Source organism: Rhagoletis zephyria, unplaced genomic scaffold (assembly GCF_001687245.7).
Source record: "Rhagoletis zephyria isolate East Lansing unplaced genomic scaffold, Rhagoletis_zephyria_1.1 Rzeph_scaffold_00961, whole genome shotgun sequence".
NCBI classification, from domain to species: Eukaryota; Metazoa; Arthropoda; class Insecta; order Diptera; family Tephritidae; genus Rhagoletis; species Rhagoletis zephyria.
This window is the reverse complement of record NW_016158045.1, coordinates 52,592-66,349: the sequence shown is the minus strand read 5'-3', so window position 1 is coordinate 66,349 and position 13,758 is coordinate 52,592. Positions and strand designations below refer to the sequence as shown.

The window sequence follows — 13,758 nt, the reverse complement described above, 5'->3', positions numbered from 1 at the left end:
GGACTAGTTTGTAGCTAACTATTAACTAACTAGCAGTCGACTAGTGGTAAATATTCATTAACTATTTCCCTTGGCCGTAACTAACTACCTTTGAAGGGCGTTACTGTACATAGTGATATCTCAAAGGACCAATGCCACTTGTATTAGGCCATAAACTGAAGCTAGCCTAACCTAACCTAAATATGTACTACGTATATAAAATATTAGTATTAGCTATGTATGAAATATACTCAGCTACTTTAATAAATCATAGCCTACGCATTAACGAGCATTAGTCTACTATTTTCCAACCTGCTAATTTGTTCGCTGTTGACAAGTTGTGTGTAAATCGCAGCTAAAAAAATGTTAAATGGGTTTTTGCTTATTTTCAGCTTTAAAATTTAAAGCATATGTACATATCTATGTATGTATAAAGCAGTAAGCAATTGAAACTCATATTCAAATTACCTAATAAACAATTATCTGCTAAGCAAAGAAATATCATATCGCTGTTACGTGTTAATTACAACTGAGTACAGTGCCTCAATTGGCAATCCAAACATCAGAAGATCAGTTTCATCAAATTTTCTCAAATGAAAATAACGGCAACAAAAATTTTGAGTAATGATTGTCACAATTCCTCTGCTGCACTTAATTTTTTTTTTTTTTAATTTTCAAGCCTTATGTTTATTATGTCTCAATTTCAGGCATATTTACATTATCGCAATTTACGGCTCATTTTTAATTTATAAGCTGAAATCAAGTAATTTTCCTTTGTAAAATCTGTCAATAAATTAAATAGAAATGAGATAATTTATCATAAAAATTAAGAACCAAATGAAGAAAAAAAAGATTTTTCATTTATTTTAGCCCCCACCATTTGTTTTTTGAAATCAAGTACAAACCACACACTCGTTCGTACACGTTCTATGGAAATTATGAAAGAAAATGTGAACGTACATACTTGGTTTATGTGAAGTAAATTCTTAGTCGCTTCAAAAATTGCACATTATGACACTAATACTTGCTATAATGTGCTATAAAATTGTGCACTCAAACAAATTCTATTCTTCTGAAAGAATTTTAGTGAAAATTTGTTATTTTTTTCTTAGTTTTCGACAAAGTTTTAAATTTCGGTTTATATGGGTTCTATTAGGGAATGAACTGTATTTGAATTGGATATTCTTAAAAATAAGTAAATAAACATACTTAAGTGGCAAACCATATCACCTTGAAATGGGGGTGCTAATGATATGACCGATAATGTAAATACACATGCGAAAAGAAAAATAGTTCAAATATTTAACAAAGCAAAAATAAACTGTTCAAACAATTAATCAATGTTATGAATTTCACCAAGCGGCTAAGCCAACTGATCTTTGGCTTAACTTGGAGCCAGTATTATAAACAAGCTCTAATAAACACATACATACATACATACACATGCATTTTTTTCTTTGTAGTAAAAGACAAACCAAATGAGCAAGCAACAAATAAAACTGCTAACCAGCATTAGCCCTGAACTTGAATGGAGCGACGTAAAAGCCTACAAAGAGCAAACAAATAAATTGCTGATCATAACAAAGGTACAAAAGCAACTGTCAAAACTATTAACTTAATATAAAGCAGCTAAAACTACAATTACGTAAATACATATAGACATGTGTACGTACCCTGCAGTGAAACCCAGGAAAAGTGTTAGTTTACAACTAGAATTTTCTGACTGAAATCGAACTAATTCGAAAACTACCAGACTTGTACCAAGCACAAAACAATTTATTCATGCCCCATTACTCTGTTAAATAATGATTAATAATCATAATGATTACTAATTAAAGCATTATTTTTTGGATAACCGTTTAATGATTAAATACCAATACTAGCACCTTTTTAATGATTAATAGTTAATTAAAAATTGTTAATTAATTCATTAATTTTAATTACATGATTATTTTGTTATTTTTGACCATTTTCAATTATTTTTTACTTTTTTTAATTACACGATTAGATAATATAATTATTTCACTAAGTTCAATTACACTGGTCTACAAATTTCAACTTTTTTTCTGCGAATAAGACGGGACCTGGTGTTTCTGAACGGATTTTTCGTGCTGAACACGAATCCGGGGTCGAAAATGTCCCATCACGTCACGTTTTCGAGAAAAAAGGGGTTGAAACCCCTAAAAACAGCGTTTTTGGCCATTTTCGAAAAATTATAGAGCTGAACCCTGACGTGGTACAAATTTTGCATATATCAGAAATTAAAGGCTAAACCGTGCCCTTTCGAATGAGCCCTATGCCGAATTGATCGCGTGCACCCTTAAAGCAGGGGGTGTATTTGTGTTTAGGGGTGCAGGAAAAATTGATCACAGAAAGAATTTAATCTTAAACGATCATAGAAAATTAATAATGCCAAGGTTTTAACTATATTAAAAGTCGCTGATTACGAATCTGCAGTTAGATTTTAAAAATTTAAGATGACGGGTCGAATATGGTGGATATAAAAATTGGACTCCTAGACACAAATACACCCCCTGATCTAAGGGTGCATGCGATTAATTCGGCATAGGGCTCATTCGAAAGGGCACGATTTAGCCTTTAATTTCTGACATATACAAAGTTTGTAGCACGTCAGGGTTCAGCTCTACAATTTTTCAAAAATGGCCAAAAACGCTGTTTTTAGGGGTTTCAACCCCTTTTTTCTCGAAAACGTGACGTGATGGGAAGTTTTGGACCCCAGATTCGTGTTCAGCACGAAAAATCCGTTCGGAAACACCAGGTCCCGTCTTATTCGCAAAACCCTTGTAGACCAGTGTTATCAATCAACAAGCCAAACTATAGACACAAATTAAGAATATTTAATAATTGCGTGAATTATTTATTTATTTTATTCTTATTCTTATTCAAATCTCAAGTTTTATGCTTTAATTATTAGTTTTATAAAATTTTATAAAGAAAGGACTGAAATGAGCTAAGTTAATGAATTTAATTTAATTTAATGAAAATTTTTATTTTTATTTAAGTTCATTGGAAAATGAACTGAAGTATTTATTTTATTTTTAACTAAAATGTTTTTTTTTACATTAAGTATTATTAAAAAAGATGAAAAATGTAGTATTTATTGTACCTGAAAGCTTTTACTTTTAATAACATTTAATGAAAAATGCATTTAAAAAAAATTAACACTAATCACACTGGATCACAAATTTTAATTTTGATTTTGTTCTCCAGACGCCACTATCAAATTTGTATGGATACTTTTTCGAGATATTTGGAATTTACCGTTATTAAACTTAAAAAAAAGAGTTGTTCCACTTAATCAGGTAAATCTTACGAACCAATTAAATAATCGTAATGCGAGGTACGGCAAATGATAGAAAATAAAATTNCCATTTTCAATTATTTTTTACTTTTTTTAATTACACGATTAGATAATATAATTATTTCACTAAGTTCAATTACACTGGTCTACAAATTTCAACTTTTTTTCTGCGAATAAGACGGGACCTGGTGTTTCNTTTGTTCTCCAGACGCCACTATCAAATTTGTATGGATACTTTTTCGAGATATTTGGAATTTACCGTTATTAAACTTAAAAAAAAGAGTTGTTCCACTTAATCAGGTAAATCTTACGAACCAATTAAATAATCGTAATGCGAGGTACGGCAAATGATAGAAAATAAAATTCTTCATAAACCTTATATACATTACTTTTCGATAACCCTGATAGTTTCTGAGAAATTAATTAATCATTCCAGATTTTTTGAGAGAATTTTATTTTCTTTCATTTCCCGTATCTTGTATTACGATATACGATTACGAATATCTCGAAAAGTTATCCATAGAAAAAAAATTATCTTGATTTTCGGAATCACCGAGCAATTCTACATAGGAATTGGATAGTGGCATCCATAGAACATTTTTGCTGTAAACCAGTGTTATTGGCAAATTTAAGGCTGCTAAAAAAAATGGTGTATTATTTTTTGACTCCCAAAGTAGTGGTTTTGGTCCATAATTGGACTAGTATTTTTCTGTCTATTTTTAATTAGTATAAGACTGGTATATTTCTGACCGACATCTGACAATTGCCATCTCGTAGGACATCCCCGTGTTAAAAATACCAGTCGATTGCATTGAAAAAAGATATTTGGCTGACTAGTTGGTTCATACTAATTGTGAGATTGTTTACAACTAGTACATTTGACTACAGGGTAAATACATACTTATGTAGTATTTATATGCATTACAGCAAAAATCAACCCAAACAAGTCGTAAAATATGTGAATAGTGAGAAGAAAAATGCCAAAGTGCAGACAAACCTCACTCCTTTCCCTCTTCAACTACCGCACGAGTAGATTATACATAGAATGCATCGTAAACAAGAAGAAAAATAAAAACACGAAAAATATAGCAAAACGCAAACGAGCAACTAACACAAATGGCAACAGTCGTAGATTGATGCGCGTTGACGACGGCAAGAAAGCAAGCAGCGACCGGCATTCAGCCATAATTTGATTTGTTTGTTCAAGTAACAGCTGCTAGTCACATGCAACAGGTACCCACTGGTATCAGCAATGTACGACGAACCCTGCAGCCAAAAGCCACCGTAGGAGGGTCGATTGGTCGATTTAGCGCCAATTTCCCGATTTTTTTTTGGATAGCTGCGTGTAAAAATTTAGAAAATCGCTTTTGGCGATTTTTTTCCTTCAATTCAATTTCTTGCGCGCTATCACGTATATACGTCAAAACACGTGATAAGTAAGTTATGGAGTTAGAACTGCAATTTTAATGCGTCAACACTCGTTTTTGTTATAGATTTTGTTGTAGCATATCGAACATTTGCTAATATTAAACCAACATTTGTGACAACTCCCGCTGAAAGTGAAATTTGCAATTTCATTTGTAGAAATAGCTGATCTCGCCTTATTATAGCTTTTATTTTATTTTTAGCGCCGAGCGCTTAAAAGCGGATTGTGCGATTAATCAATTAATATGAGTTATAATAAATTTATTAATTACACGGTCCTATTGGGAAATAAGTTAATACAATTATTTGTTAAAAGTATGAATATTTTTAAAGAAAATTTTTTTTACATCAGTACCCTGAAAGCATTATATTCGTTTTTGGTTTTACAAACTATGTTGTGTGTAAATTTTAAAATAAAATATTTTTAAAGCCGATTTCATGAATTTTATAAAAAAAAAACGTTGGCCATTTTTCAGAAATGGCTTTTTACTTTTTAAACAATCTGGATACAAAATACATTAAATCCTCCAATAAAAATACTGATGCTTTTTTCGAGAAAAAAACGCGATTTTTCTTGCTTTTTCAAATTTAAAACTTGGCAACACTGGTTATGCATACTTTGCACTGCATAGCATGCCATTTTACGAAGAAATCAAAAATCAACAGACTTCTACATATTTAGTGCTGTGCGTTGGGTAACCGCTTACACGCAAAGCTCATTTAATAGATTCCTTATGTGACAACTCTTATGCAATGCCAAGTATGCATAACTAAGCCTTTAAGGCCGGTCCATATAGAACTGTCGCGTTGGCTTTGGCTTTGGCGTTGGCGTTGGTTTGATAGAATGCACGATAAAAGTATGCTTGCTACAATGGGCCAATAAATTAACATACTAACGACAGATAAATTAATATTTCATATCAATAATTGTATTGAAAACAATATTTCTTGCCCGAAAGTGGTTAAAAAGGAAAAATGTTTCACATAATTTTTTTTATTTGCAACAGCTGACGAGCGACGCACGCGAAAAGTTGAGAGTTGGACATCTTTTGCTTTGTGTTGGTGTGAGCGTTGTCGAATTTTGGCTATGCATTTGAGCTCATGTATTCATAATCAGCTGTTGAAGCGACGCCAACGCCAACGCAACGCCAAAGTTCTATGTGGACGGGCCTTTATTCGTGCTCTTACGCTGACAGATATGAAGTGTTTGAGGAGCGTGGTTCATTTTGAGTGATTTTAGGGAGGCGATTTGTATTTAGTTTTTTTTTAGATAATAATGGTATACTTAAGAATTACTAGTTTTAGGAGACACATACACTTTTTAGAAATGAAACAAATTCATTTGTTAAGTCTCGAGCACAAGAAACATATCGCTTTTGGCGCTTACAGCAATGCTTGTTGTTGTTGCGGCGGCACTACTAACAGCGCGGTTACCCACGAACGTGTACGTGGCGTAGCGTAGAAGTATGTAGAAAGATATCAACTTTGCTGTTGATAGAAATAGAGAGAAGCAACGTCTACGTCACGGTCATGCGGTGGTGAGTTTTAGTTAACACGCGAATCCCATAAGATAGATCGCTTCAGCGGACACGTTCACCGTTTTTACGTCCGTGGGTAACTGTGCTTTTAGTCCTGTCTAATTCGGCCAGTCTGTCTGTCAATCGTTGACGCAAGTACAACTGAAGTTAGGACCAGGAAACGTGCTGTTTCAAGGGGGTGAGGCCTAAAGTACCAGGTGTTATAGCTGAGTGACATTAGGGAACTATTTCGATTAGCCGTCGTCAGTTGGACTCATAAAGTTTTGAACGGTAAGCCTAAACAGATCTGGGCAATCTAAGTACTTAGTAGAAAATTTTCAGCTAGCCCCTCCTCATCATTCTCCATGAAACTGATTGAACTGTGATTTTTAGTCGCTCCGCGTTATTTCCGATTGGACGGTGATTTTTTAGACAGCATAAACAGCCGCCTAGATCTTTATCCACATACGCTGGAATTACGTTTTCATTAGTTTTCGCCCAACATTAGCTGATAATGGTTGACCTGCACATGAGGAGAGGGATTTCTCGAGATCGCCTATTAAGAGCTCAAAACGCTTATTGTAAGGAAAGAAAATCGGTAGAAACCGCCATGAAAGGAAGGTCGGTAGGTCACCCTGCCTTCGTCTATATCGATGAGGCTTTTGATTGTTAAAAATATCCTGCCGGAAGCAATTGTTAAGGGCTTAGATAAGCTTGGAATGGAAGTCAGCCTCATTTGGCTTATCCAAAACTTGTTTCGTGACAGAACTGTCATAGCAGCGCTTATTTACATTGCAGGCGTCTTAAGGAGCCATTATTGAAGGAGTAAATACGAGTATCATACTATTCAAAAAAAACATGCTCGCTAGGCACAAGGGCTCAATGCAATTTTAGATTTCTCAGCTTTCAAGCAGAGCGATTATCTCCATTGAAATAGTATTTCAGCAAAAAAAAAAGAAACGCACAACTCTAATCATAAACAATGTATCTTCACACTTTGTAAATTTGTGCACGAATGTGTGTTTTTATTTTTTAAATAGGTCTTTATATTCAGTCAGTGTGCGGCAACCAGTCAGACAAAAAACTGATCAAGCAATTAAGTTTTATTGTTTTGCATATCTTTCCCGCTATTTTTCTTCTTTTTTTTGGTCGACGCAGTTATTTACAAACAAATTCCGCTCATCTGATTTTTATGTCTGTCGGTTATTTGAACATTTTCGCAAACGAAGCGCTGTTTTTCAGATCACACATGTTTTCGAATGCATTTAAATTTGTTATTTGCTTATAGTATGTTTGCAGAGGCGCCTTTGCGCGCTTTTGTATTAAAGGCTTTAGCTCTGTTACTCACCTTCCAGCCGGCACTGCTATTCGAATCGCCTTTATCCTTAAAATATGGCACATTCTGCACCATCCATTCGTAGATTTGACTAAGCGTTAGCCGTTTGTCGGTCGCCGAACCAATGGCGTGCGTTATCAAATCCGCATACGACAAATTGCCCCACGCATTGCGACGCGATGAATTTTTTTTCGCTGTACTCATATTTTGTACGGCCTGTTGCGAATCTGAAAATCAACGATTTGTTTTTAATAACCATTTTAAAAAGGTAGTAAATATTTGGCAAGAGATGCAAGCATGTTTTTTGTTTACACTTGCACATACATATATGCATACATATGTATTTATGTATGTAATTGTTTACATTGTCATATTTTTGTGTATAGTTTTTTATACTCAATACTAGTATGTTGCTTATATTATATTTCAGGAAATTATTTTTTAACGGTAGGGGCTTGTTTTAACTGTGCCAGTTTCAATGGCGTTTGTCGTCAAATGCCAGATAACTGTGTTGACCAAATATTGTACTTGAAAACATGTAATTTTTAAGAAGAAAAAAGTACAACCGACTTCAACGTGCGTATAAAAAGTAAGGAGTATGGTTTATTTCTTCATGTCTAAGAGATCAGAACAACAACGAAATTAGTTGGTCGCCACACGTGAAGTGCCATCCACCCGATAAAAAAGGATCACCGAAAACGGTTCCAGTGAACCAAGGTTATTCAGTAACTTACATAAAAAAAAAAAATATATTCTGATGGAAGTCTATTAATAAGTCCTCAATTGTGAAAGAGCGCTGCTGAATCGGCATTCTGGCGGTATTTGAGCAATTTTATCTACAGATAATATGTTTGGGTCATTATTAGTATTATGTAATATTATTATTGTGGGCACCTCCAAAGTGGTCTCTTGTACGTGGCCCTTTACCCAATACGTGAAGACTTTTACTTTAAGACGAAAAATTAATCAGATGATGGCACAACGCTAAAACGGCTAAAAACTTGACAAGGGATGACGGAAATTCGTTTCAAAATAAATAAGCTTTCTATATTATATAGGCTAGCACTTCCGTGTGGTTTTTGTTACACATTTCGAATGGATTAAGTGTTATATGTATCACGTTGGGAACACACATTCACAAAGAATGTGTTCTGGCTTTTCTTCGTTCAGGTGCACAGAAAAAACAGACGCTCGTGTCCGAAAGGTTCATTTTACTGAGGAGATTACGCAGGCAACAACAATGTACCATAAATTTATGAGCTTTCTTGAAACTTCTTGTAATGGCCACCTAAGCTTGTCTTTGCTTTGGGCTTTCACTTCAGTGCCCGTGCAGTTTTTTGTCTACCTACTTTTTTATAACAACCCTTGTGTGTGCTTTGGTGTGCTTTTATGTGCCCACAAAAGGGTTCCGGCCCATGGAATACGGGATAGCTCCGCGTTTCGTTTGGCGGTCCGATCACCAGATCATAAGCTTTAGCCAGACTGATTCGTCACGTATTCTGTTGTAGCACCATGGTCAAAGCCGCGGTTTCTATGTCAAACGGGCAATGAGTATGTATATTTGTAGTAGGGTGGTCCAAATAAAGTAAAGTCGGAATTTTAATGCTCTCACCCCCTAGGATTGTATATCGATTTTTTTTTTAAACAAAAAATATTGTGTGATCGCTCAAAAGAAATTAAACTCTGTTTCTCTTCATTTATTTAAACATTTTTTAATATTAACTATTTTTTATGGGTACCCCGAAAACCCCAAAAGAAAGCAATAGTACTTTCAAAATTTTACTTAAGCAATTACGTATTATACTTTCAAGTCTCCTGACGAGAAACAGAGTCTGCAAAGATTCTATACCATTTCTACGAAAAAGTTATTTTTTATATAAAATAAATGGGTAATATTTTTCGATTAAAAAATACTATGTAGAATAAATCTGGGAATTGATGGTGTTCTGGGCACAGAGAGTTATTTAATACGTTATCTGAACAATAGCCCTTGTGTTTGGTCCCTAATGACGAACAGATGCTTTGAGTATCTTAAGGAAGAAAGTACGTTAGATTTACTACATGGGAGCAATGGATAGATTCAGGCACTATTTTGAGGAGCTTGATAAAGACTTTCTACGCATACTGACGACTCAAGACGGTCAACCACAATTCCGTTCCATTCCATCCCATTAATGTACGGTGGCGAGGGTCTAGATGGGCAACAGATATTTTAGCAAATTTTGGCTAATTTTCTTTGTCTAAAAAATGTTTATTCTTTTTTTATGGAAATACATGTAGCTTACTATCTAAAAAACATGTAAATTAATATTTCAAACTTTGTAAATCAAAATGTTTATGTTTTTTATAAAATTTATTAGAATTTTTTGAGTATGCAGTTTTATTGCCCATTAGATTTGAGTATAACATAATGCAGGTAGAAGGACTTACCGTTGATGTTTGGCAATTTTCTTTTCATGCATTTTCTTCTATACAAATGGAAGAGGCGAGCAACACCTTCCACAAAAAAGATTTCCAAAAAATCAAGAGTAAGTCCTACATACTTAAAAGTTGCACCTTGTTATAGTAAAATTGAATAAGCTACAAAAGTGAACGCACTCAGATCGTTTCTATTTTGATCAAATCTTGTAGAATTTTGCATATTTTCCTACAAAGTTTGAAATTTCGACTTACATGGTTTTTGTTAGAAAACAAGACTACACTTTCAAAAAAACGTTAATAATAATAATAATCATTTAATTAACGTAGGGAAAATAGCAAAAGAATGCTGCAATGTCTCTTCCCTATTTATATTTTCGCCACTGTACGTCGAGGTCTTACATACTACGAATATATTTCAAATTATGTATGTTTTTTCTCACCTCCACCCGCCAGCTGCTGATTACTCGCCTTCGTGCTATCCAAATCGTCTGACGGCTCCACAAAGTTCTCTGGCCGCGGACATGGCCAAGTATTCGATCTGGCACGAGTCTGCGGCTCAAAACCACCATCGCCCTGTAGTTCGCTGACTAGATCCATGTGCAGGGGAATATCTGTAGGCGGTGGTGTGGGCCAATCGTGCACGAAGCCCTCCATTATTGTAAACGGATCGTTTATGATGTGCAGTTTTGCTGTATTTATATAGGTGGTCGGATAGAAAATTGTTTGCGCAATTTTGGCGGATGCGTATAAGCTGGCGTTGTTTATTTTTTCAAAATTTCTTAAGAGCGTTGCAGCACTGAAAAGAGAAAAAAAATTTAAATTAGTATTTGTTGTGTATGTTTAAAATAAAATATTGATTATATTTTATACAAGTAATATATTTCTACATATTGGGCTGTATTCTTTAATATAAACTAAGCAATAGCTTTTTCTTAAAATTTCATACCTTTTACTTAAGTTTATTTGAACAATTCAAATAAACGGTCTGAAATTTTAAGAAAAAGCAATTGCATTTTTTATGGGAAATGTATTACAAAAAAATTATTTTTAAAAATAGTTCTTATAAATTGAATATCAAAAAGCCTTAAAATAAGTAATTACTCAGAAATAAAACTTAATACATACTTAACATATGACCTCATTCGCAGAAGTGTAAATATGTGACTTTTGCATATTTTTTATTTGATATTTGTCTAAAAACTAATATAATTAAATTTTACGAATTTCAACTGATTATAATAGCACCATCCTCTATAATATAAGTCTATATATGTATATACATTTATAAGTGTACGTAGAATATATTTTATTAATGTCATGGAAAATTTTTCGACAAGATTCAGCTGATAAATGCAACGTAAATTTTAAAATCCGTAGTTGTTAAAACAACAACTAGTGATATGATCTATAAATAGCAAAGTAGGCATGCATGCATACATACTCGTATGTGTATCAACAAAGAACTATATATGTACAATATTTGATTGACCACTATAGACTATAGTAATACGTATGGCAAAGCGGTGGATCAGGCCGCGGCATCGTCGCTAAAGCAGGGATCACAAAATTTGTACATATACACATGTATTGTATAGAGAATTTTTTCGAGAATTAGTTCAGCTCAATAACAATTTTCTAAACAATACTTCAATGTAACTGTGAAAATGTACAAATGTACAACACGTGTGATCCCTGCTTAAGAGCGATAAGGAACATAGATACCGATATTTTTCTATTCAATTAAATTTTAATCTAATCTTTTAATGATGTACAATTAGCAGATGAGTTTATTTATTAAACTTTCGTTATTTCGAATGGCTAAAAGTTTAAAAAAGTTCCTAACGGCTGTTCTAATAATAATTTTAAGTTCACGCGGTGTGGCCACCGAAATAACAGATTGTATGATGCTAATTGTTCTCAATTTCCCAAAAACTTTATTTTTAAAACAAGGCGATTCCATAAAAGGTGTTGGTACAAAAACAAAAACTTATATGTATTTTGTTTGTTTTGTTTCAGCCGTTCTTCGCTCAAAGAAGAATAGGGAAATAAAATTTTAACACTCTCACTTTCTCGCTCACTCATAAGAAACTTCTTCGGCAAATGTGTACCAAGGGGAATCAAATCAGCTGATCTAGCAACACCACCTTGTATAAATTCGCCTTGATCTTCGTACAAAGTAGTACTGTGCAATATTTGAATTAAATGAGGGATGGTTGGGGACGGAACTGCCACCAAATATTTGCTTTTTTATTGATACTGAATTAAAGAAATGAATGTGAAGCAGCGGATAAGATTTAGATTTCGATTAGTACAAGAATAGAAAGGTTAAGATGAATAATTAGATAAAGGCTAAGTGAAACCAAAGATATGATAAGACAAAAGGCAAATATTCAGGTAACTCTAAATACATAACTGGGGTATTTACACCGGTGTCGTAAGTGTCGTATTGTTGTGCGTCGTGAAATTTAAACGCCTAAAAAATATATTAAGGGGGTTCGTAAAGTACCAACAAAGTCATATTTTGCGTTTTCGTAGTGTTAAAGAATAGTTTGTTTCGGTTTCAAGTTCTCAAAATATTTATTTAAGCTTTTAAAGTTTACGACATACAACAATACAACACTTACGACACCGTTGTGAGTCCCTCAAATATAAAGACAAAGGGTGAAAGGCAATATGTACATAGATGCAGGAGTTAATAACGAAAAGGATAAGAAAAAATATGTGGATAAATATAAAGAATAAAAGATTAATATAAATAAAATGATAGAGATAGAGATAGAGATAGAGATAGAGATAGAGATAGAGATAGAGATAGAGATAGAGATAGAGATAGAGATAGAGATAGAGATAGAGATAGAGATAGAGATAGAGATAGAGATAGAGATAGAGATAGAGATAGAGATAGAGATAGAGATAGAGATAGAGATAGAGATAGAGATAGAGATAGAGATAGAGATAGAGATAGAGATAGAGATAGAGATAGAGATAGAGATAGAGATAGAGATAGAGATAGAGATAGAGATAGAGATAGAGATAGAGATAGAGATAGAGATAGAGATAGAGATAGAGATAGAGATAGAGATAGAGATAGAGATAGAGATAGAGATAGAGATAGAGATAGAGATAGAGATAGAGATAGAGATAGAGATAGAGATAGAGATAGAGATAGAGATAGAGATAGAGATAGAGATAGAGATAGAGATAGAGATAGAGATAGAGATAGAGATAGAGATAGAGATAGAGATAGAGATAGAGATAGAGATAGAGATAGAGATAGAGATAGAGATAGAGATAGAGATAGAGATAGAGATAGAGATAGAGATAGAGATAGAGATAGAGATAGAGATAGAGATAGAGATAGAGATAGAGATAGAGATAGAGATAGAGATAGAGATAGAGATAGAGATAGAGATAGAGATAGAGATAGAGATAGAGATAGAGATAGAGATAGAGATAGAGATAGAGATAGAGATAGAGATAGAGATAGAGATAGAGATAGAGATAGAGATAGAGATAGAGATAGAGATAGAGATAGAGATAGAGATAGAGATAGAGATAGAGATAGAGATAGAGATAGAGATAGAGATAGAGATAGAGATAGAGATAGAGATAGAGATAGAGATAGAGATAGAGATAGAGATAGAGATAGAGATAGAGATAGAGATAGAGATAGAGATAGAGATAGAGATAGAGATAGAGATAGAGATAGAGATAGAGATAGAGATAGAGATAGAGATAGAGATAGAGATAGAGATAGA

At 33.6% G+C, this 13,758-nt stretch overlaps 1 protein-coding gene across 3 annotated transcripts in view; it reads right to left on the bottom strand.

Annotated features, from left to right (window-relative positions):
* Window positions 1–13,758, bottom strand: part of foxo (forkhead box, sub-group O) — a 132,041-nt gene that overhangs the window by 90,660 nt on the left and 27,623 nt on the right. For 2 of the 3 annotated variants that reach the window (XM_017615072.1, XM_017615073.1), the window contains exons 2-3: window positions 10,441–10,796; window positions 7,592–7,806 (exon numbers count right to left, since the gene is read on the bottom strand). In XM_017615072.1, coding sequence (XP_017470561.1) covers window positions 7,592–7,806; window positions 10,441–10,654 — 429 coding nt within the window. In that variant the 5' untranslated portion in view covers window positions 10,655–10,796. Of the gene's footprint in view, window positions 1–7,591; window positions 7,807–10,440; window positions 10,797–13,758 lie in introns of those variants that run through there. The other variant, XM_017615071.1, reaches the window with a different exon arrangement.